The 24,744-nt window shown below is 35.6% G+C and overlaps 2 protein-coding genes across 2 annotated transcripts; one reads left to right on the top strand and one right to left on the bottom strand.

Moving 5' to 3' along the window:
* Positions 1 to 58: 58 nt before the first annotated feature.
* On the bottom strand, positions 59 to 14,875 carry LOC144453799 (dipeptidyl peptidase 3-like). Its single transcript, XM_078145160.1, has 16 exons — positions 14,374 to 14,875; positions 13,384 to 13,473; positions 12,214 to 12,351; positions 11,875 to 11,949; positions 11,176 to 11,269; positions 10,180 to 10,313; positions 9,694 to 9,824; positions 9,229 to 9,287; positions 8,356 to 8,550; positions 7,176 to 7,282; positions 6,495 to 6,650; positions 5,649 to 5,773; positions 4,899 to 5,019; positions 3,840 to 4,019; positions 2,969 to 3,131; positions 59 to 2,281 (listed from the first exon to the last, which is right to left on the bottom strand). The coding sequence occupies exons 1-16, from the start codon at positions 14,647 to 14,649 to the stop codon at positions 2,142 to 2,144; spliced, it is 2,184 nt and encodes a 727-aa protein (XP_078001286.1). The 5' UTR covers positions 14,650 to 14,875; the 3' UTR covers positions 59 to 2,141.
* A 110-nt stretch (positions 14,876 to 14,985) lies between these two features.
* On the top strand, positions 14,986 to 24,566 carry LOC144453712 (large ribosomal subunit protein mL48-like). The gene is made up of 6 exons (XM_078145047.1): positions 14,986 to 15,114; positions 18,346 to 18,397; positions 20,296 to 20,429; positions 22,233 to 22,338; positions 23,102 to 23,191; positions 24,211 to 24,566. Exons 1-6 carry the CDS (start codon positions 14,987 to 14,989, stop codon positions 24,274 to 24,276), a joined length of 576 nt encoding a protein of 191 aa, XP_078001173.1. The 5' UTR covers position 14,986; the 3' UTR covers positions 24,277 to 24,566.
* The last annotated feature ends 178 nt before the right edge of the window (positions 24,567 to 24,744 follow it).

Here is a 24,744-nt window from a genome sequence, read left to right as displayed (position 1 = left end):
CGTGTACAAGAACATGTCCAGTATAGTTGCTGGTAGAGTACTTTTATTACAATTCCAGACACATACATGATATCATAGTTATACCAATCAAAATGTGGTTCTCAACATTTCAGCATCAGACAACAATATTTCAGGTCATAATTGGACAAATCTCAAATGAAAACTGATAGACATTCTTTGAATGTCACCGTATATGATATGGTTACAATACAATCAAGCATGATTTCCTGATAATAATTTCTATTTACTGCAAAGAAATTGATACAATTTTATCTGTTTTATTGTGAAAATAACAAAGAAATAGATACATCTTATGATCTTCACTTCACATCAGTAAACATATTCTGTAAGGTACACCGTGGCGGGGCGCCCTCACACATCAGTCAACCCTGCTCACAGGATCAGGAGGCCAGTGAGGGCAGAATGACACAAAGTATCTTACAGTCTACAGTGAACGCTGTGAAGGTAGATTTCATTCTGGATCACACGTTGTGATAACAGTCACTTGCATTTATCGATAATGTTTTGCAGCATATATCAAATGTAGTCGTAATATTTTACAAACTGAAGCATCCTTTAGTACTTGTTATTGCTAGACTCAAACCTGGTATTTAGATATGATACATAAATGGTTCTACAACACAAATTTAGTACAGGTTAGTCTAGAATCAAGGAAATGGGTATTTTGAATTTTGATTACCCCACTCAAAACCCCCATCTGCATGGATTCCAGACAAAGTATAGGTATAGAGTACTAAAATATTTTAGTCAAGGTAACACCTATGCCATTAACTATACCAACAATGCCAGAAGACAATTTTAATGCCAGCGAGGGCGTACATTAACATTAATATCACACAAGGATACTTGGTGTTTTATGTAAGTATTTTCATCCATGTCAAAAAGCGTATAAATCCAGCTTCCACACTCATGATATGGCTAGACTACAAAGACAGTTCTCTACAGTCTTAATATCTATATTTAATGTTCCTGGGTAATGCACAACATTACTAAACTTTGACTAAAAGATCAGCCATTGAGGGCACTCTTCTCTTCCCCTGCCACAAACCATAGACCCGTGGAGGGTCTATCCACAAACATAGTGGGAAGAGATGATAAGGACACCCCTGATGACATGTTTTACAGGCTATGCTAAACTATGATCATATGTAATACTGAAATGCAACAGACTTTGGTACATCAATGTTTTGGAAAGAGATCACAGATTTGATGCCATCCACTTACAGATACACAGCAGAAGAAGATGACGACGACGACGACGACGACGACGACGACGACGACGACGACAATGACAACGACAACAAGGTATCAACTCTGTAGTAATAATACTGGAGGTTATTATCATTTCCAATAGTGAGGCAAAAATACATACACATAGCTCTCAACTACGGAAGAAAATCACTGACTACATGGAAGACTATTTTATTCCTGCTTTAGACAGATTCTATCCCCGCAGTTGTCAAAATATTGAATTACTCCTTTTTATAGTCCTAATAATTCAGTCATCTAATAGCATTGTGTGTGTATTTTTACAGTAAAAAGAATGTCACATGTTAATTATGTAGCAATATGTCCTAAATCTACAGTTTGCAGACTGCACTTCCATATATGGCAACAGCTTTTTCAATATACAGATGTTATACCATATATGGCAATGTCTACAATTTAAAGATTTCACCTTTCCATATATGGCAAGTTTTTTTCAATATACATATAACTATTCAATATATGGCAATGTTTTCAATCTACATATTACATTCTTCACTATATGGCAACAGCTTTCCAATATACAGATTACATCATTCCATATATGGTAATAACTTTACAAAGTCCATGTTACATCATTCCATATATGGCAATAACTATACAAAGTCCAGGTTACCACATTCCATATATAGCAATAACTTTGCAATGTGTAGGATACATCATTCCATATATGGTAATAACTTTGCAATGTTGAGGAAACATTACTCTATTTATATATGACAACCATAGCTTCTACCGAAAGCAAACAGACTCAAAGATCTGGAGAAATATGAAGAAACAACTAATTCTTTGCTTGAGTGATTACAATAGTTTTTGGTATAACCAGTCAGGATTACTCAGGATCTGATGTCTTGCTAAAAGTTGAAATGTTCTTTGTCTTTTAGCCACAAGGACTTGACAATCTCTTCAACCTTGGCATCTGGATATCTTTCCACAAAGGACTGCACAATGCCAGCAACACTTGCATCATATTCATGGATTACTACGCCCTCTCCTGTAAAAGAGGCAAACACATAGACTTCTAAAACAGTTTTACTCAGTAATATATATGCACTGACACATCTAAAACACTGATTCACTTTCCAAAGACGTTTTTGACTGTGAGTTGAAACTGTCTTTCATGATTTTTGCTTGGTATTACCCTGGTAATTGAGCCTTCCATTTTCTAAGATAGACACAAACTAAAACTATTGTCACAACATGTTGATACAACAGTAATAAGCTATTGAATGGACATGGACATTGGTTTAACTATATGTCTCAGTAGGGAGGCGTCTCTGAAAACTAGTTTATTTAGAGTTCCATAAACTTGCAAAGTTGTTTTGGGAGTTCCATTGTATAGACTATGTTGATCACAGGGTGATTAGAATCGCACAAACAGAGGAACCGCTATCACCCACTTGTGTAATCTACACAAGTGTAATCTACAAGAGATTTAGTTTGCATCTGTCTCAGTAAACCAAAGGCTGGATTACCAGTGTCATATTTTACCACGATAGTTTTATGATAGAATTTACTGAAGTAGACTTAGCTATTACGAGATATCGAAATACCGGTACCTTAAACCCATCATGTACAAACTGTTACGATAATCAAATACTACAATGTGAGTCATTTAGTGATAAAACACAGTAGAGCACTACATGTACAAACAGCATAGTAATGAGTCATCCTGTCTTACCTTCTAGGGTTGTATTAGGCTGCACAAACATTCTTCTTGGTTGCTTCCTTGCCATGATAACAGCTCTCAAACTCAGGAACTTCTCTGGTGTCTCATCATCAACAGTGGAGTATTTATCATACATAGCTTTACCCTGGTCAAAATCAGCAGTGCACTTGTACAACTAGAGAAAGACAAAATTGTGTATCCCACAACTCAATTACACGTTAGTCCAAATTACCCATACACCCACCAATCATAATCTAGATATTCGGCATGTTACTCTTTGAACTCTACATTGTCGTGGAATAATGCACTTTATGCATTAACTGATTGATTGATTGAACCTCTCTAACACTTATGAAACTTGTTCAGATCTTAAAGTGTTTAAATCTGAATATACAAAATAATGTCAATACTAAAATAGTACTCTACATATTTCAATGCAACACAAGCTCATATTCTTATTATACCATACACAAGTCAAGTTATTGTCTTTGAACAGAAAATATGGATTATATACCCCGGTTGTTCTACAACCCATATCTACGTCAATTGTTTTGAGGTGCACAAAATATGAGTCAAAATGGTCCAAATCACCATTATTGTTCCCAAATTTTTCATCAATTATGCTTGAGGAGGTATAATTATATTATTCCCAAATATTTAAACTTCATTCATCTGGAAAATACTCACGACCTACATGTTTGTCACTATTCATCTAGCAACGCATAGGGACAAGGCCCCTTAGGTCACTCATATTTTTCTTGGCTGAACGAAGAAAAATATTGGGAATGATATCTAATAGTACAACTTATTTTTTTGTTTTGATGTATTAAGTTGACAACAATTCAAGGGAAACACATGAAAGTGTGCATGATATCTCACTTACTTGGAGCTTCTGTAGAAATTTACCGATGGCTTCTTTACCAACTGTCTCTACTTTGCTTCTATCTAATTTGATGACAGCATCAGGTTTACCATCCTCTCCTGTAATTCGTTCAATTGTGACCAATCCCTCGCCAGCTTCTAACAGGACACGGAGGATTACGTATCTTGCCTGCATATGAGCCTGGTGTCAAACAAAGAAGTTATTAATTGAAATCTAAATTGCCTCAATGTAACAACAAGTTACTCAGTCAGCATGCATTCTCCCTTGAGTAGCTATGCTTTTATGGAATAGTCTACTACTTGAAGTAAGTTGATCATCTCTTGTTGATTAATTTAAAGACCAACTCTGCATATACATAGGGGTTGGATTAAGATAACACTCATTATGCTAGATGACTTTGACCATGTAACACAATCATAGAGCTCATACAGCGCCTATGAAACTGCTGATTTAGAAAGTATTACAGATTTTTTTTTCATCCCCTAAAGTTGGACTACAGATCCTGTTACAATCAAGGAAAGTAAACAAATGAATTGGATTAATAACACTTGGCACAGCAGGTTGGAACAGCAGAGGCTTGTATTACATTTCATGATTTGATAAGAACAGTTTTATGGCCTCTTTATGTATGCATGAAGAACCAGTGGAACTTCTAATTTGTTTGTGAACATGAACTATTATGTAAAGAGGCCATACAGCTGTTTTTTTTATAAAATAATGAAATGTAATGTAAGTCTCTGTACTTCCAACCTACTGTACCAAATGTTATTAATCCAATTCAGTTGTTTACTTTCCCTGTTTGTAACAGGTTCCGTTCATCCACAGTCTGATGTCGGCAGTTGTAACTGTGGGATCAAAAAAGCCACTTTAAAGAGTTGGGAATGTTTTCTCAAGGAAATGGTTTAGGAAAAAAGAGTTGAATTACTTGAATTGATTTTCACTAAGTTTACTATCATTGATCAAAACAATTCAATGTAGATGAATGTGTAGGACTCTAAACAATTCTTGTACTGCTACATATATGAGTTATCTACTGGAGGAAAAAGCTGTATACAATACCTGTCTCCATGCTTTTGTCTCTGGTGTGTAAAATTCTAAACTTAGAAGACCAGCTCTGACCATGTTCAACCAGTTGACATAGTAGATATCCTCAGCTCCCTTGTTTTCATGTCCAAATATACTAGGATTGAAGTAAAGGCATACACAAACCCAGATGAGTCATTATTATATGGGATAGGAGGATAATCAACACGTTAGGGATGATTGCACCATTTTGCACAAACTCAACTGATAAATGAACTTCATTCATTTAGGACAAACCCCCTTCCCCTAAATGAATGTTCACAAGTGCGACATTGACACTTTTTTAAATATATGCTGTAAACCATAATGAAAATTGTAGAGGTCGCACCACTATGAGTGATACAATGTAAAAAAACATGATGGTAAACACATTAAAATATTATTGGAAACCCAGCACTGTATATCACATTTTAATTTACTTACGAACATAATAAATACAGAACCTGTTATCATTGAGGTGTGAAAGTTTTTGAATGTTTGTTAGAAGTGCAAAAATGAAGTTCAGCAAATCGCATTGATGCCAGACCCCCCTCCCCTCCTATATGAATGAAGTTCAATTAATGAGCTTGTGTAACATTGTGCAATTGTCCCTATTAGTGGCAAAGTTTGTTTGAAGTGAATTTGATATTCTTTATGTATCACTACAGTCTGGGGGTAAGAGCAATGCCGATACATAATTGTGTATACACTTTCCCAAATATTCTACAGTAAGAACATGAGATTTACCTGAGAATTTCTCTGTTCAAACACAAATAGATACCAACACACTCAGCTCTGCATTCTTCATAGGATGACCCAATAACAGGAAACTTAGCATCCCAAGTTTCTCCATGATTGTACCAGCTTTCTATCTGTGGAATGTCAACAGCAAAAACTCCACATTTACCAACTTTCTCCTCATTAGTTCTTATAAAGTTTCTAAACACAAGAATGAACTGAATACATACCTATTTGACATTAGATTAGAATAGGCACAAATGTAAGAAAGAAATGACAATGTACAGTTGGGCAATGCGCACTTTGATTTTTGACATTTTTATAATAGAACAAGGTATTATGTAGTATAGTAGGCTATATGGAAGGTTTTTCATTGAATGATGACATTTCACCAAAGACCCTGTCATTCTTTTTCACATATTCCTTGGTTTCTGTCATTATTTTGACTGCTATGGAAACCCTATACATAAAGTGATAATGTATTGTACTTTACAATTTCTATAACATATTTAAAGGCCAAGGTTTCAATCCCAGACTCTCACCTTAGAGTTATCTTATAATTGAGCCAAAAGGGTAACATAGGGTCATTTGTTCCCAACCTACTTTTTTGTAGTTCTTCCACAGTGGTCTTTCACATCTAAATTTTAATCACAAGCTTAAGTGGGCCTTTAACTTGATTTCTACAATTTATGGATTGGCACTCATATCAAAGGATGAATGGTGTCTTACCTAAAAGCTCACTCAACTCCACACCAGCAAATTAAAAACATGTTAAAAATTATGTCTCTCATTTAACTTTGCATCAGCAAAAAGTATGATTTGTTCCAACTGAGAAAGTGTCAGTCTTTAACTCACCTTGGCACCACTATCAAGATGTTTGACAGTATCCACATCAAAGTTCAATTTGCCATGTTCATCTTTTTGGAATAGTTTCCCACTACCATGTCCAAGCAGTTCATGAAGACCAACTTGAAGTTCAAAGGAGGGTGCTTTCAAGTTACCAAACAGTTCCTGAGGGAATCACAATTATTTAGACATATGACATTAGAGTGTCTGCAACATCACATTAGTATGTTAAAGATGCACTAGCTGCAATTAGAACATTTTTTGAAACTGTTTGGTTAGATAGAATGACTTATTCGAAATATTGTACACCCTGAATAGTACTGAATTACTTCTAGGTAATGTATTTGTGTAGCTGTACACATATATGGTACAGTAAATCTAATCACATTGATTTTTGGGTCCACACCCTAAAATCAGTGACCAAGCTTGATCATGGTTTTAACCTGTTACTGTACTATTTGGGGATAAAATCAAACCATAATAATCAACATAACATGTACAATATCTAAGTATTGCTATTTTCATAATTCTCAGTGAATATATTGTTGTCTGATAAACAAAATAAATCTCCAGTTACAGCAAGTGGAGCTTTAACCACACTTCACCCTTTGTCACCAAGGTTTTCAAATCTCAGCAGAATGGCAAGTTTCATTTTTAATGAGATGTGTATATTAACCATGGAATTCTTACCTTATCTTCATCTGTTAAAAATGTTACCTTCTGATCCTTGGTACTAGAATTCAACACATTACCTAGGGAGACATTCTTGAAGCCTTCCTCCTGACGGATATCATCATCTATCGAAATAAATATGACACCGATACTTCAGATGATTCAAGGTTTCAGTTCAGTTTTACTGGGTTTATAAAATGACGACAGGATAAGATTGAAACATACACAATTCCAACAGTTGTACATCTTTTCTTTCTGCTAAAAAATTAACCAAACATCAACTGGTCCAAGATATACTGTTTTACTACTGAAAGTTAATGCTGGCTATTGAGTTTACCACTCCCCACCCCCACCCCCGGCCATAAATAAGAATAAAAAGTTTGTGTGATAACAGTTCATATTATGTTTACACGCTGTTTATATCTGATAATAATTTTGATTTTCAGACACTGCCCTTAAATGGGCACAAGTTGAGTTTATATGTGTTTACGTTAGTTTTTCCTTCATATTTAACAGGTACTCCAATTACTGTACCTACTATTTGATTGCAAGTTCACTCAATAAGTTACATAAGCTGCTCGTGAAAACAGGCCAACTTTCCAGTTATTCGTGAAAATACACGATTTGTCCACTTTTGAAAGGAAGTAAGCGGATATCACACAGTTAAAACAGACCATTTGTCTATAAATTTACTGTAGTGCTCATTTCTCAATATGTAGCTCAATTTGTTTAGCAGTTCTGATATTTATGATAGCTAGAGTAAAAGATGGAAAGACTTTTTTCCATTTGCAATCATACTGGAGCACTCTTTACAATCACTTGCACATTTCTTGACTCTGACAATTTATTTTTAAATATCGCCCTCTATGGCCAGATAAAAAAAAACCTTCACATATTTAGATGGCAACACCACAACTGCATATCTGGGTGAAAGTAATAATTTATTGCTGAAATTTATGACCTTAACTAACTTTAATCAAATGGTTTATACTATCCTCACTTTTCTAGGGCATCCCAACTTTAAAATACGATGAACTGACAGCATCACAAACATGTATACAGACTCATGATCACTTTAACTTTTTTTAAAGAGTAAAAAACCCATGAATTTCAAGGTGTTTTAAGAACATCAAATCAAAAGGCTTCACTCTTACTTCTACAAATAATCTAGTGACAGAAAAACATACACAATTCTTACAATTTGGAATGTTGATACCAGCAGGTATTCCACTAGTTGCAAAGCACAGTACATCCAGTGACGTGAAATCTGGTCTGAGGAACTTGTCCTTCTCATATTCCTTGGGCCAAGGCAACAATGGCAGGAACTTCTCAGCATTTGCTACCAAATTAGCAAATTTGGCACTCATTTCTTTGTTTACCATGGCAACAAAACCTACACAAGATGATTAATATATTCAGTGATGATGAAATTATGTAATATATACAATGACAACAGAGCACATTATATTACAATATTACACTGTATTGTATTTCACATGTATTGCATAACATTGAACTTGTTAGATTCAGAAGACACTGATAGACATACATACATACATACACACACACACGCACGCACATACACACACATACATACATACATACATACATACATAACATACATGTACATACATACATACATGCATGCATGCATGCATGCATGCATACATACATACATACATACATACATACACACACACACACACACACACACACACACACACACACATACATACATACATACATACATACATACATACATACATACATACATAGATTTACCTCTGACATATATATACACGTGATTACATATAGCACAACTTCTCCTGCAAATACCAGTACAAATATTTGAAACCAAAAATAATAATTCAAGACCAGGAACTGAGCTTATATTGTTAAACTGCAGTCACCCGGTAAGAAAGTTTAACTTCAAAAAGTAGTAGACTGGAATGGAACCAAGGTAGTAAGCTATATGTTTAATCTATATACTCCTACAGTAAAGTGAGAAATAACTGGTAAGAACAATGCTAAGACAATCAAAGTACAGTATGTTCTACTCATACAAACTCACCTTCAAATTCTCCTCGGACACCGAATGGATCGCGATAACTTTCAATGAAACCGATGTAACTGTAACCAAATGAGTTGAATTATTAGCTTTACAGAATCACAACCTTGTCCTGATCTTGTATTACATAAAATCAAATCAAATCAAATCAAATCTATCACATAATGACAATCCTTGTTGGAAATTTATACAGCACAGAAGTTAGGATAAATGACACATGGTTTGCACTGTCACTAATTGTGATTAGCATAAATATTTTTTCACCAAGTCCAATAATATCTTGATTACCTTGAATCATTTATATAATCAAGAACAACATTCACTCTATACAACACTGTGATTTCCATGAAGGGAAATTTAGTTCCCACCATTGATTACTTAAAAACAAACAAACTTACAAATGAATCACTCCATCTTCCTCACCATATGACAGGTGGGGATATCCTCATTGACACAAGTACACTTTACCTTTCTACTACAGGTCCTTTATCTCGGATCCAACTACGAGATCCATCCTTATGTGCATCAATGGATCCTGTAGTAAAACTTGCAACATAGTGTTCCAGCATACTAGATTCATTCTCATTGGCTGCATGCTCCTGTAAGGCATAAAACAAGACTAAAGTAAGCCAATGGGACAACTTTTTACAGTCTTTATCACAAGCATACCTGTATTAGTTTCATGTTCATAAAGTCAGTCTTGATACATTTCTGCATGTTAGAAACCATATCAAGTCAAACTTGTTCTAAATCTACAAAACTTTTGAACTGTTTTGTCAATCTTTTTCTCATCTTCAGTTTCAACTCAATTGAGTCTCTAAATCAGTAGGTGATAAGAGGAATTTATGGTCTTTTCCTCTCCTGATATCATGCAATTCAAACAAAACCAAATCTGATTTGTAAAATTTAAAAAGCCCATCTATAATATGTCCTTTTTACTGATGATTAATTTACCTTTGCTAGTTTGAGATTGTCTGCCATCCTGTTCATAAGTGGTGCATAGTCTCCTCTGGTTACTTTAAAGGTATTACCATCAAAACTGAATGTGCCACACTTAGTACTCTTCTCTACCCCTTCTACTGCTTCATCTATGGTAAATACAAATCACATCACAAACTCATCAAATATCTATAACATCACAAAATCAAACCATGTTATGAACTCATCTGTGACAGACAAAAATCAGAAACTGATCAATGACAGACAAATATCAGAAACTGATCAATGACAGACAAAAATCACAAACTCATGTATGACACATCTTTACATTACAACCATATCACAAAACTCATCAAATATCTATGGCAGTCAAAATCATGTCCATCACATCACATCACATCACATCACATCACATCACATCACATCACAAAATCAAACCATGTTATGAACTCATCTGTGACAAACAAAAATCCCATCGTATTACAAACTCATCTATGAGTCTGACATACAAACATCACATCTTTACAACCATATCACAAAACTCATCAAGTTATCTATTGCAGTCAAAATCATGTCCATCACATCACAAAATCAAACCATATTATGAACTCATCTGTGACAGACAAAAACCTATCATGTTACAAACTCATCCATGACATACAAAGATCACATCTTTACAACCATATCACAAAACTCATTAAGTTATCTATTGCACATAACATCACTTTCAATGAAAAGATAAACTGGACTGCAACCAAACTTGGCAACTATGAAACTACCATATAAACCCTGTGAGAGACTGAACACATACAATTCATGCTGGTGAAGATGGTCATTACAATAAAAAAGGTTTTGCTCAACTTGTACTTATTTGTGTACAAACAAACAACCCTTTAGTAGAGAGAAGATTAAAATCCTCTTTCTCCCAGGGGGTATTTGTTTGTACACAAGTAACTACTAGTTTTGAGAAAGAGGAAAGTGCACTGCAATATTATTTATAGTAGTACTTACCTGTTGTAAGAGATGACGCTAACCTAACTTCATAAATGACTGCTCCATTGGCATCAACAGTTTTAAACAATCGTGTATTGTAAGCACTGATATCCTACAGAAAAACAAGTCAGTTTTTATTATGAGTCATTTCATTAGAATTAACATCCAAATATTGTAAAAACCTGTTGAAAAAAAACTATGATTCCTGTACTAATATATAGATTTAAGTACACATATATAACATGCAATACAGACTATAAAGTACTATACTTATGAAATGTACACACAGTGAGATCAGCTTGTCTACACAACACTAACACTACAGAATCAGTTGCTTGCAAGACGAGACAGGTATTAAAAATAATTCACCATTATCAATACCCACAAAACTCTTACTAGAATACAGCACCAGTACAATCAGATAAGTCTCCTCCATGACAATTTGATAATGCTATGTACTCATTGTTTACAGTGTTGTCAACATCAGGGGTGTGCAAGACTGGGGGATATTCTGGTTTCAATGGGGGAGGGGGGGGGGGGTTACTGTTAATAGTTTTGCCAATATACTTCTTTTGAGAAAATAGATTTCAAGCGGCCATTTTTGTGTTTTTACATCGAGTATTGTCCTGGAAAAACTAGGTATGATTTGCAGTGAAAATGAAATTCCTTTTAAATAGGGTATTCCTCATTCACTGAGTTTACATGTTAAATACATACCTTGTCATTCAGGAATTTCTGAGTGATCTCTGCATCTTTCATTGTACAATTACTTGAAAAGTATGTAGAAATGCCCTACAGAGAGAATCAGAATATGTACACATGACATTTGTTACTTATAAGTTATATTCTTACAATATTTAACTTTACTTGACATATTCTGACAACCACAAACTACAGAAATAGGAATTGATACAAACATCAAGACCTTACAATGTATACCAAACAAATTCAAACTCCATGAGATAGAGTACACAGTGATCATTACCTCATTTCAAAAACAAACTAGTTAAAAACAAACTGTCGTTCTCTACTAGAGTACAAAGCTTCACTACTTACCTTATCCCCTAATCCAAGTTCTTGTTCTCTACTAGATAGAGAATACAAAGCATCACTGCATGATTTCCACAGTTCTTCAATACCTTCAGCATCTTTTGCATAGGCTGCACTAGATTTGACAATGGTATACAATTTATCCTGGTAGAAATAACATGTTGAACATATTGTCAATAATTTACAATACTTCACATTTTGTGACATTACTGAAAGGGGCACAAATTGACGTTAAATTTTTTGGAATGCAATTTATTTCTGCATATTAAAATTAGTCACAGTATTCTATTTACTGACGTATACTTAAACCATCACTTGGAACTGATTGAACTCAAACCTGGTATTACCGATTCAATGACGATATTTGTTATACGTATCAAAAATGTATAGTTCTAATATTGCCAGAGCACAAATTGTAATGTCATGGAAGGCAATGCATCAACATCAACATAACCATTACACTAGAATATTTTTTTAATGTTTTCATATAAGTGAAAATCTGATAAACTCATCTTGTGTCATTTTAAGAACAATTTCTTCAAAACAAATGGTTGTAATATCCCTTTTTTTCGGCATGCCATCAAAGCCACTTTATAAACAGGACACTGATGCACAGCAAATTCTTGTGATGTTGCACCAAATTTTGGAATTCCCCCTTTCCCTTTCCATATGGTAGCTCACAAGGAAAAGACTAAACAAGTACACTGTCAATATCTATACTCATTTGCAGTAATTCAGTACAAAAAACCTGAGTTGAATCTTTGACTATTTTAGCACCACAAGACGACTTTTTCAAGAAATTTGAATTAATATCTACAATTCAGTGTGCCCTCTAATGATAGCCAAATTTTGTTGTTGTGAGTCAAAATGATAAAACTGACATTTCTTGTGAGTCATCACATGCTAAAAGATAGGAGAAAACCAAATTTTGGTGTGTCACTAGAAATTATGTGCATCAGTGGAGCCTCAAATTAGCTATTCTATATTCATTCACTTTTAAAGTACAAAATGTAACTACTTTCAATTTGGTCAATTTGTTTGTATCCTACTAGTGATACTGTTACCATGACAACTGTTGCTAAAACAGAAGGAGTGTGTTGGATATATTGTTGATACTATGAAAGCTGTATACATGTATATTAAATTTTAAAAAAAGAAATATGAGAACATTATTACCTTGGGAAGGTTAGGCACAAACTTGGTGTCACCAAATGATTTATAGTTGCCACTATTGGAGTAAAAAGCAGCAGCATACGTCAACAATGCCTGGTAAAAAATAAATCAAAAGACACAAATCACAGGAATGCCAAAAATGTACACACACCCCCAAAATGTGTCACCTTTACTGCTCCATTGTGTTTGGATAATGGTGTCAGTCAGGTATAGACAGAATTATTTTAAAAACTTTTGAAAATGTTTCTTTCGCTTTCGCTTCTCTTCACAAACTGATTGGTGAAACTTTTTTCCTGAAAAATAGAATTGTACATACCACACAATACACACAGGACACCAAAGGCACTTGAATCAGTCTGTATATATAAATTATATAAATATATTTTTAAACAGTATACAAGTTTTTACTATACATTTTTTTTAAATACACAGATTGATTCAAGGCTTTCTAGTCAATTGGACCCCTCGTCAATTGGACCCTAGTCAATTGGACCCCTAACCAAATGAACCCTCGCAGTAACCAATGTAAGTTTTTCAGGGATATTTGACACAATCCAGAAACATTATTATTAAGAAATAGATAGCACAAATACGAGTGTAGTCTGTTTGCAGTTTGGGTGTGGGAAAGGTATCCACCGTAACATTTAACAAGAGTAAAGTGTAGAACGGGAGCAGTCTTGCGAACCATGCATCCATGTGGGTTAAAGAACTACAGATTCACGGTGTGCATTAAATGAGACCAAACTTTTATCAACGAAGCAATGAAATTCACCAGTTGCAATTGATAAATTTCCTTGCCTCAGGCATAGTCCCTACACTTGGCGAGGGTTCATTTGGTTAGGGGTCCAATTGACCTGTTTGCGATTCAAGTGCCTGTATGGTCAACAAAGTATTTCACTGATTTCAAGTACACATTGTACCAAAAATATAACGTAAATAGTGGTTGTCGCCATATGTTAGTGTTACTTGGTTGTCATAGTGATTGAATAATACCTCATATTCTTCTTTGGTTGGTCCATTTGCTGCTTTCAATGCTGCCTCTTCTAGTTCACCTGTGGTTTGTGCTTTGAATAATTTTTGAAAAAGTATGAAAATCACAGGTGATTCGGCTGAGGTTTGGAAAAGCACAGAAAGACCACCGTCCCACGATGCTTGAGAAAGAAAGTGTGCATAGCGCTTTTCCTTGTCCGTCAGACAATCAAATGCAACTTTGCATTCTAACTTTGCAACAGGCACGTCATTTGGAATGATAAACTGTGAGTCGGTCATATTTTTGCTGACACTACGACTAGTGAACGTACTCCTTGTATATCTTATTCACGCTACACAAAGAACACTGAACAGCACGGTATGCAATCCGAAACCGGAAACAATCGTGCGGCAGGTACGATGAGCCAGAACGAGGCTGACGAAGAAGTTGACAAAACCGTTTTGATAAAAGTTTGAGCATGTAACTCGATGGAAAATCGGTCTACGTTGAAAATTCTACAAAGTGACTTCTGATACCAGACCCAGTTCTTGAGGGGTACCTGAATCTAAACCTTGATCTCTCTATAGACAGCTTGATTGCGCTTGCGTAAAGGTTGACCTCTGACACGACGAGTACATGAGGCTCATAACTAGCAATATTTGGAAGACTCCCGACTTACTCAGTTACTGTATCCCTTGTAAAATGTTACGACAACTGGTAAGACGTGTCGTTAAGAATGGTTGCCAACAAGAATACGTCCAAAGGTACGTAACGTGTATTGCAACCAAAGGCTGACCAATCATGGATTTTAAATTTAATAAAGCAGGGTGAAGTGATCCAGGACAAGTTGTTGGAGATATACATTTATATGATTTTAATATTATGAAATACTGAGAGAGAAATTAAAAAATATAGTGTCATAGCTATTAAAGATGTATATATATATATATATATATATATATATATATATATATATATATATATATATAATATAACATTTATTCATTCATTTACACAGACAGACAGACAGACAGACAGACAGACAGACAGATAGATATACATGGATAGATAGACATGTAGATAGATATCCTAGATAGACCAATAGATACCAATCTGATGTAGGAATATGGCTATATAGATTTCCATTATCTACCTTTATTTCCTTTATATAGTTTGTCATTAATCTATTTTGAATTTTTTGGTTTTTTTCTTGTAAAATCTATAAATTTGTAGCTTAAAGGTGATTCAAAATGCTCACATTCACTATCGCTAATTTGCTAGACGACATGTTTGTGAAATGCATTCTGGTTTTAAAACTTTTCAAAAGCGTCTGCAAACACCTTAAAATGACCCTTTTTCAGTCACTTCCCTTCGGATTTACTTCGAGAGTTTTCGGGTATTTCCGGTCCCACCTAGACCACAGGATTTTATGACGTCATAAAGAGACATGGATAGCACGTAGCCTATGACGAGCGTAGTCACTAGGTGAACAAAACTCAACAGCATTGTGAAAAAATACATTGCTAGTGGTTGTAACAGACATCAGTAAACAAAAACTACACTCTACATGTCTTATTAACCAACATTTACCGATATTTACTCACACTTTCTGACTAATTGGCAGTGTCTGTGGGTATAAATGCTAAAATATGATCTCCCCATATTATGGCAAAATAAATCAAAAACGGCTAGACTAGATATATATAAACACTTGTAATGTCGCGTGTTTCACATTCATTGACTTTTATTTATCTGATTTTTTATTATTTGCCGACAAGAAGCATTACGATACCGTGGTGACGCTTGACGGCATCCCCGGGCCAAGGACGGCATATTTTAGCCCAATCGTACTCGCGTCGCCTTTTGAACAGTGCATTTAACAACAAAGTAAACATATTTCATCTCGAATAAATATACTAGCTATTAGAATACCAATGGGAAACTTCAAGAAGGCGTATCGGGACATGTGCCACACTATAATTGTTGGTCCCATAATACACTAATTGATTCGATTTGCTCCGAGCATATGGAAGTACGCTCCGAGTCATTGCATCATGTACATGTAAATGGAACTGTGACCGACCTAATTTTGTTGTCCATATATAAAATGAGACTGACCTGTAAATTTTTCACAGTTTTCGTTGTGGTCTTGTATTGTCACATGTTTGGCTTGTGAACACAAGTTTACATCTATTATTGTCTAGGGCGTAATACTCTAGTTCGAGTCTGAAACCCATATAAAACCTAAGAAACTCGCATTCGGATCGGACAGAACAGAAGTAGGTCTCATCGACTTGTTGGGGACTCGAATTATTGCTTGTTTTTATCACGGTATACAGGTGATTATTATATATCGGTAGAGGGGTAGTGTTGTCAAGTTTTGTGCAGTCACCGCGGCCGCGGCAGTAAGCTCATACTAGGCCGCCGATCAAAGCTGAAGCAGTGTATGTACAATGTACGTATGGAATCGGGAGAGCACAGCGCACATTCGTGTCGGGTTAAATTTATCCACGTGTTGATGTAATCCATATTTATCAATCAGATATATTGTAAAATTCTTCAAGTCGTACAGAAATAACGTCTCTAACTTCAAAACAAACCCTGAGAAACGGGACCGGACGTGGCTAGCCAAGTATCTAGTTGCAGGCTTTCTTTCATAACCATGTGCTGGGGTCACGACCTTGATTGCCAACGTCAATATTGTCCAATCGTATTTGATATCATGAACACATCGCGATATTTGATTTGTTGGTTTCCTAAACTGTACACTTCGAATACCATGATTCGTTACAGAATTCTTCTAATGAATATTAAATAGGCATGTTGCATCGTTGCATTAAATTTAAGTGATATCGCAACAAGGGAAACCATACAAGTTTTTTTCCAGACGAGTTGCTAAAGTCATGTAAATGACAACACTAAACTCACGAAATTTCCTCAATTCTTTACAATTTTATTGCTGATGATATGGCAATCTAATAGCTAGTATATTTATTCAAGATAAATATGTTTACTTTGTTGCTAAATGCGCCGTTCAAAAGGCGACATCAGTGAGTATAGTCGAGTATAGTGGGCTATAATATGCTGTCGACGCCATGCCTGTCGAAGATATTGTAATGCTTCTCCTCTGCAAATAATAAAAAAAATCAGATAAATAAATTGAAACACGCGAGCGACATTACAAGTGTTTATGTATATCTACACTGTAGTCTAGCCGTTTTGATTTATTTTGCCATAATATGGGGAGATAATATTTTAGCATTTATACCCACAGACACTGCCAATTAGTCAGAAAGTGTGAGTAAATATCGGTAAATGTTGGTTAATAAGACATGTAGAGTGTAGTTTTTGTTTACTGATGTCTGTTACAACCACTAGCAATGTATTTTTTCACAATGCTGTTGAGTTTTGTTCACCTAGTGACTACGCTCGCCATAGGCTACGTGCTATCCATGTCTCTTTATGACGTCATAAAATCCCGTGGTCTAGGTGGGACCGGAAATACCCGAAAACTCTCGAAGTAAATCCGAAGGGAAGTGACTGAAAAAGGGTCATTTTAAGGTGTTTGCAGACGCTTTTGAAAAGTTTTAAAACCAGAATACATTTCACAAACATGTCGTCTAGCAAATTAGCGATAGTGAATGTGAGCATTTTGAATCACCTTTAAGAGTTGATCTTAATAGAAATGTATTCTTGCACAGATTCAATTTCCACTCATCACTAAAACTGTCCACTATGTTGTGATTGGATGTCTGTAAGGTTTGCTGTGACAAGGCGCTCTCACACATCAGTCAACCCCTCCTGAGAGGAGGCCAGTGAGGGCGGAACAAGATTACATATCTTACAGTCTCCTTGATTGGATGCTACTGTAGTCATGATTATCAAATCAACTTACACTTGAACTTGACTGATAATAAATTTGTTAAATCTCTGTATACCATGGAGTCTATTGAATAATACATGTAGATAGGATTAATTTGTGTTTGTCATAACAGGTTACCATGGTTACTACAGCAAAGAACATGGTGTTCAGCAGACAGTGATGATGTAAGTAATACAAAGTTGTAAATGCAGTATTTGTTCTGTGTTTTGATTTCATAGTTTCGTCTGTAACACTATCAACTCTCTCAAACCTCCTGTATACTGTGTTCAGGAAAAGTAGAATCTCATTCTACTAGCCTGCAAGGTACGCCGTGATGGGTGCCCTCACACATCAGTTAACCCCTCTCACCTCAAGAAAGACTGAAGGGAGAGAGGAGGGCAAGACAACACGACATATTTTACAGTCTAAATCACATTCATAAGTATACATAAAAAGTCTTCTGAATTATGCAAACACTATTTGATTCAAAATTTCTCTTTCTTCAAAACAATCTCAGTTGTATTTGTGTAAAGTATTTGCAGGTCTCCAAATGTTTGTATATATAAATTCAAGTTAGGTTCATTAAAAGTTCATACCCTTCCTGTATATCAGTATTACATGTAGAATGAAAAGATGTGTCATTTGCTGGGTGATCCTCATAACCATTAGATATAGACTGTAGAGAACACAACTGATTAAAGTGGCCATATGGATGAGGATTTGGGATTTATTTTGGATTTTTAATTGATTTTATCATGGCATCCTACTTGATTTTATCATGGTGTCCTACTTGAAAAATCAATGTGAAACAACATAGACCAAGTCTGTGTTTGTAGCTCAATACATTTCAAAAAGCTAAAAGGCTATAAAAAGCTATAAAAAAAATGTATGTATAAAGTTGTTATTGTACGTACAATAACAAACATTTTACACATTTATTAATATTTTGCAATTTATTGAGCTACAAACAAGGACTTGACATACGTTGATTTTTCAAGTAGGAAGCCATAATAAAATTGTTTTATAAATTAGAAATCCAAAATAAATAGTCAATCCTCATCCATATGGCCACTTTAAAAGAATGTATACAGTGACTTATACGTCACCTGTCACCAATCTCGCATTCTGATTGGTCGAGAGCCCTGCAGATACACAGGCGTATTTTTCACCAACAGTCGTATTTTTGCTTGTTGTATCACGTGATCACTGCACGTCCCCTTGTAAACAAATCTAGCAGACAACTAGAGATCGAGCTATAACCAGCATTTCCAATGCCAAATTTGTTGTCAATCGAACAAAATATCACCGTTGTATACATTGTAACAAGTCTTTGAACTGTACTTTTCATGTCACAGGGAAATAGTCAAAAATTCCACACACAATCGTTGAAAGTCCAGTGACGGCGAACGCACGGTCATCACGCGATCGTAAACATGAATTCTTAAATTTATGAAGGATATGAAAATTACCACCACAGAGGGTGTAATTTTTGCTTAACTAGAACAACAAAATATATCACGAACATTTATGTACATTTAATGGAATACAGTACGCAAAACAAAGACGCACTCATTTTTCAGCTGATGGTTATAAGTTTCAATATATCGCTGAGTGATATGCAAATAGTAAACATTACGTCATACTACTGAGCAAACGCGCACTCTGATTGGACGATAAAGTTAAGGCTGATATGTAAACAACCGCATTGCAGTTATCAGAGAGGTGCATGATACTACGCTCAACAGTATAATGCGGAAGTGATTTTATTTTAACATGAAACAGCATTTGTAGACATTCAAAAATGAATTCATAGTCGCAGGTGACGTATAAGTATGTTATTTGCCAAATACTGTTCCACATCTTGCTGCTCGAGGTAATTTTTCTGGTATAACGGCTCGCCTCCGGCTCTCCGTTATACCAGAAAAAATTACCTCTCGCAGCAAGATATGGAACGGTATTTGGCAAATAACATATACAAATTGTTCAGTTTATATTATATTTGAAGTGACACTGTGATGGCTGTGAAGGATGCCGCTCTAAAACTAAACTTTGTTTGTTTGTTTGTTTGTTTGTTTGTTTACAGGCATTGGAAGGAAATGAATATCTATATCCAACCCTGAATATGAGAGTCACTGGACATGACTGCACAACAGTTGAACATTATGCACAACAATTGCATAATTTGACAAAATGTTTAGATGTTGAAGTATCAGACAGGTAAAAAAACAACGTTATACTTTCACTGCTGTATACCATAGAGAGAAGAGAGAGAAGTGTAGGATATCTCTTGTACACAATAGATATGGGTATTCAGTCATACTTGACGTCAACCTCACTTACACACCCTTGCAGTATCACCATATACATTAATCCCTCAACCATGGACAGTGTAACCCCTCTACCCTCTACCATGGACAATAACCCTCTACCATAGACATTATGGGAGAGGGGTTGCTGTCTATTGGCGATGGGTTTGCTGTCTATGGTAGAAGGGTTACTGTCTATGGTAGAGGTGTTACTCTCTATGGTAGAGGTGTTACTCTCTATGGTAGATGTGTTACTGTCTATGGTAGAAGGGTTACTGTCTATGGTAGATGGGTTGACTCTATGGTAGAATGGTTACTGTCTATGGTAGATGGGTTACTGTCTATGGTAGAAGGGTTACTTCTATGTTGTTAGACAGTCAAATGTATCAGCACTCATTTACACTTGCTGAAACATACATACACAAAACAGACATACTTCAACCCAGACCAGTCTAATGTGTGACCCAGTAGAAGACTTTACTCATAGGAGTATCACCCATGGGAAGGACAACTTGCGGATAGATCAAAGGTTCTAGCATTGTCACCAAATGTTTGCTTACCAATCTGGTCACTTGCTAATGTAACTTGACATGTGAATGATAACTTCCACCCTATCATAACCAGCTTACCATATTCATGAGGTAGTTTGGGTTTCTTCCAAGGTGTTTTCGTTTACTATCGTTGGCATCAGTGTAAACAACATGGCTTTGTCAGGAAGTTTGTCCATTCAGTTGTCTGTCTGATGACTATAAAAACTTGTTCAAGCCAAACGACATGGATGCCATTGAAGGCGATGTTATCAACGAAGACTGTTACTGTCTCTGTAATCATCCATAGAATGATAAATAAAGCAAAGGTAGTACGTGTTTCTCAGGATTTACAGTGATATACAGTGAAGGAGATGTATCATGAAAGCGAGTGGATTTTAAAAGACGCTCACACTCAAGTCAAATCTTCACTCATTTCAGTGACCAGTTGTCCCTCTGCTGCAACTTGCTGTACAACAATTTGTATATCACTTAAAAGCTTGTAATCAGTGCTTTAATTTCTACGAAGACACCGTTTGAGTGATACTTCCATGATTTGCTATATTCACATCAACTGTGCTTGTCATTAATGTTCTTTTGTTTACATGTTGGTTGACATCCTACCAATGAATAAACAAAAGACAATGCAAACTTCACATACACATCAGCTGTAAACAGTTTCTGTACTGTTTCATCACAGAATTCTTGTACTGTCAAAAATAAAGCCTGACAATCAAACAGTGAAAGAAAGTAACCTACAGTTTACTTGTATATATTATAATGTGTTATACCGTAAGAGATAGTTTGCATCAATTCATATGATTTGGTTGTGGAGTCCAGCTATCAAGTATATTCACACTCTTTTTAACACAGTCTAACCATAGACATGTTGGTGGAGGGTCTATGGTCTAACACAGAGTACTTGTTGTACATTCAGATGAAAGGTGTTAAAATAAACTTCATGAATTGCAAATTGACAGGGTGAGTTGTCCCGATTATAGACCAGATCTGGACAACTCACCCCATCCACAGACAAGTAAGTACTTGTCTGTGCCCCATCTGAGTTTTGTAGGGCTGGGTTTGGTATGTCCATAGTGGGTGGAAGGTCTATGGTATGTCATACATTCACACTCTGTTGAATGTAGTCTTGTTGTACATTCTTTAACTTTGGTCTGTTTATCTTTCAGCTATGCATTACCTACAAAAACAGTTATAGTATCAACATTTCAGAGGCCGGGTGAAAAAAGGAAACCTGCCAATTATGCTCTGAAAACATTTGAAAGAGTTGTTCAGGTAAATTGCAAGACAGGTTTCCTTAGGGACGATCGCACAATGTAACACAAGCTCAATAAACGAACTTTGTTCATTAGAGAGGGTTCTGGCGTCAGTGGGATTGCTGAACTTCATTTTTGCACTTCTAATCAAATTTTGAAACTTTCACACCTTCATTGATAACAGGTTCTGTATTTACCACTGGGATGTTGATAAGTTGATTAAGATTTACTTCTAAAGTGATATACAGTGCTGGGTTTCCGGTAGTATTTTAATGGGTTTACCATCAGGCTTTTACATTGCATCGATCATAGTAGAGTGATCGCTAAAATGTTCATCACGGTTTACATCATATATAAATGTGTTGATGTTACATTTATGAATGTTCATTTAGGGGGGAGGAGGGGGAGGGGGTATTGTCCTTAATGAACGAAGTTCATTTCTTGAGCTTGTGCGACATTATGCGATCACCCCTTACCAAATTCAGTGTTCGTGAAACTTGCTATCATGACTCTATATCTATATGTAGCCACAAGTTCAATGTTTTTTCTTAGGACTACAAAATAGTACTTTATTCAGCGTAGTGATTATTTGAAGTATCTGTGTATCAAACAATCACTACAGTAGGCATATGACAAGAAGTAGAAAGTAAAGAATCTACCAACTAAAGGATTCAAGATTTATCCTGTGTACTTGATTTAATTCTGTTGATGTCAAACTCAGATTGATTGCAGAGGTGAGACAGCAATGTTGATATGTTATAGTGTTTTTATTTTGGTTCTAGGTGAATGATCTATTAGCTACAAAATCTTCCATATTATTTGAAATGATGCAGTATTATATGCCCCAGGGTTTGACAGTAAAAGTAGAAGAGGTGAGTTTGACATAGATATTTTGGTCTTCTAATAAAATCCAGCTCTACTGTCATGTTGTACAATTTGTCAGCATCTCTAGCATTGTAGTCCCCCCCCCCCGACAATGCATAATTTACTTTAGTCATACTGTACAAGTTGTCAGTGTTTCTAGCATTGTAGTGTGGCCCCCTGAGTCTGAACTTGTACATTTTTTTAGTGTTTCTTGCATTGTAGTGTGGCCTCTGACAATGTACAATTTGTCAATGTTTCTAGCATTGTAGTGTGCCCCCTGACAACATATAATATGTCAGCATTTCTAGCATGATTGCAGTGTTCCCCCTGACAATGTATAATTTGTCACCATTTCTAGTATGATTGGAGCATGCTCCCAGGTTCACTTATGTAACCAATGGCTACATATTACATAAACAGAAACAGTGACTTTATCTTTCAGTCTACCTTTAGGAATACCTTGATTCATATCTTTCACTCCATGACAGAAAGACTCATCAAACACAAGATAATATTGTATGTGTTAGTTACATACACCACATATTACCTCAATGCATCTGCAATTGGCTGTTATACAAGTTAGGGTAATACAGTACCAGTTATTACTTACATATATAACAACCAAATAGGCCTTTCCTAAATTTGCCATGGTGGTGGTGCTCTACTTCCTGTCTGTGTGTAAATTGGGGGTGTACAGGTTATAGGTTACTCAGTTAATCATAGAACACTGCTGCTTTCCGTGATGTCTGAACAATACAAAAAACATACCCGATTTACACTTCTACGGGATACCAAGGGACAAAGCTATTAAGAAACGGTACTATGAGGTGATGATACCCCCAATTTGAGCGAGAGTGCTGTGTTCTCAATTTCCTGTTTGCAGTCTGGAATGACCTATACAGAAGCATTTAATGGCATATATCTCTCTCACCATTTTGCTTGCTTCAATCTTATGTTACAAATCCAGAATTTTTCAGCCTAGAATCTCTGGAGAGTAACCAATATTTCTGATTATTTTCATTTACAGCATACAGAGGAACACCAAGAAAACAGATATGTCAAGAGAGAGATTCCTGTGTGGATGCTAAAATAACTTTTAATTTTTACAACAAGTCACAAAATATGTACAACAGATAACAACAAATCTCAGAATAATATTAGGGGACAGAAGAAGAAAAAGTCAACAAGAGGATAGTCTGGAATCTATGCTAAGAAGAAAAAAACGTTAATATTAATTATGCAAATTAGCATAAATATTAATTAGCGACCGGGACTACTCTCAAGCTTGGCAGAGCCCTGCTAAGATATGACAGAATGTGTACAGAAGACAAAAGGATAGTTGTGTTTGGAACCATGGTAGTTGTGTGTGTGTGTGTGTGTGTGTATGTGTGTGTGTAGACTCCAATATTTCAATGCCAAATGTCAATATAAATATGTAATCATTGTCCTGACAATTTTTTTAAAAACTGAGTATGTAAAACAGAATTATTCAGTGTGATACAGTTGCCTCACAAGACAATGGAATGGAAAGTTATAGTACTTTACTGTACAGTTGAAGAGT

The sequence above is a fragment of the Glandiceps talaboti genome, chromosome 2 (genome assembly GCF_964340395.1).
Source record: "Glandiceps talaboti chromosome 2, keGlaTala1.1, whole genome shotgun sequence".
Classification (NCBI taxonomy): Eukaryota; Metazoa; Hemichordata; class Enteropneusta; family Spengelidae; genus Glandiceps; species Glandiceps talaboti.
The sequence above is the reverse complement of the archived record's forward strand: the minus strand, read 5'-3'. Positions and strand labels throughout refer to the sequence as shown.

What these genes read in the sequence shown, in the direction of transcription:
- LOC144453799 (XM_078145160.1), bottom strand. Translation starts at nt 14,649, where the DNA reads ATGACCGACTCACAGTTTATCATTCCAAATGACGTGCCTGTTGCAAAG. An exon ending in TGTCCGAGGAGAATTTGAAG is followed by an intron (nt 8,551 to 9,228) that starts GTGAGTTTGTAT and finishes CATCTTGTGTAG; the next exon opens with GTTTTGTTGCCATGGTAAAC. An exon ending in AGACAAAAGCATGGAGACAG is followed by an intron (nt 4,020 to 4,898) that starts GTATTGTATACA and finishes GTTTGACACCAG; the next exon opens with GCTCATATGCAGGCAAGATA.
- LOC144453712 (XM_078145047.1), top strand. Translation starts at nt 14,987, where the DNA reads ATGAGGCTCATAACTAGCAATATTTGGAAGACTCCCGACTTACTCAGT. An exon ending in GATGTTGAAGTATCAGACAG is followed by an intron (nt 20,430 to 22,232) that starts GTAAAAAAACAA and finishes TTTATCTTTCAG; the next exon opens with CTATGCATTACCTACAAAAA. An exon ending in TGACAGTAAAAGTAGAAGAG is followed by an intron (nt 23,192 to 24,210) that starts GTGAGTTTGACA and finishes TTTCATTTACAG; the next exon opens with CATACAGAGGAACACCAAGA.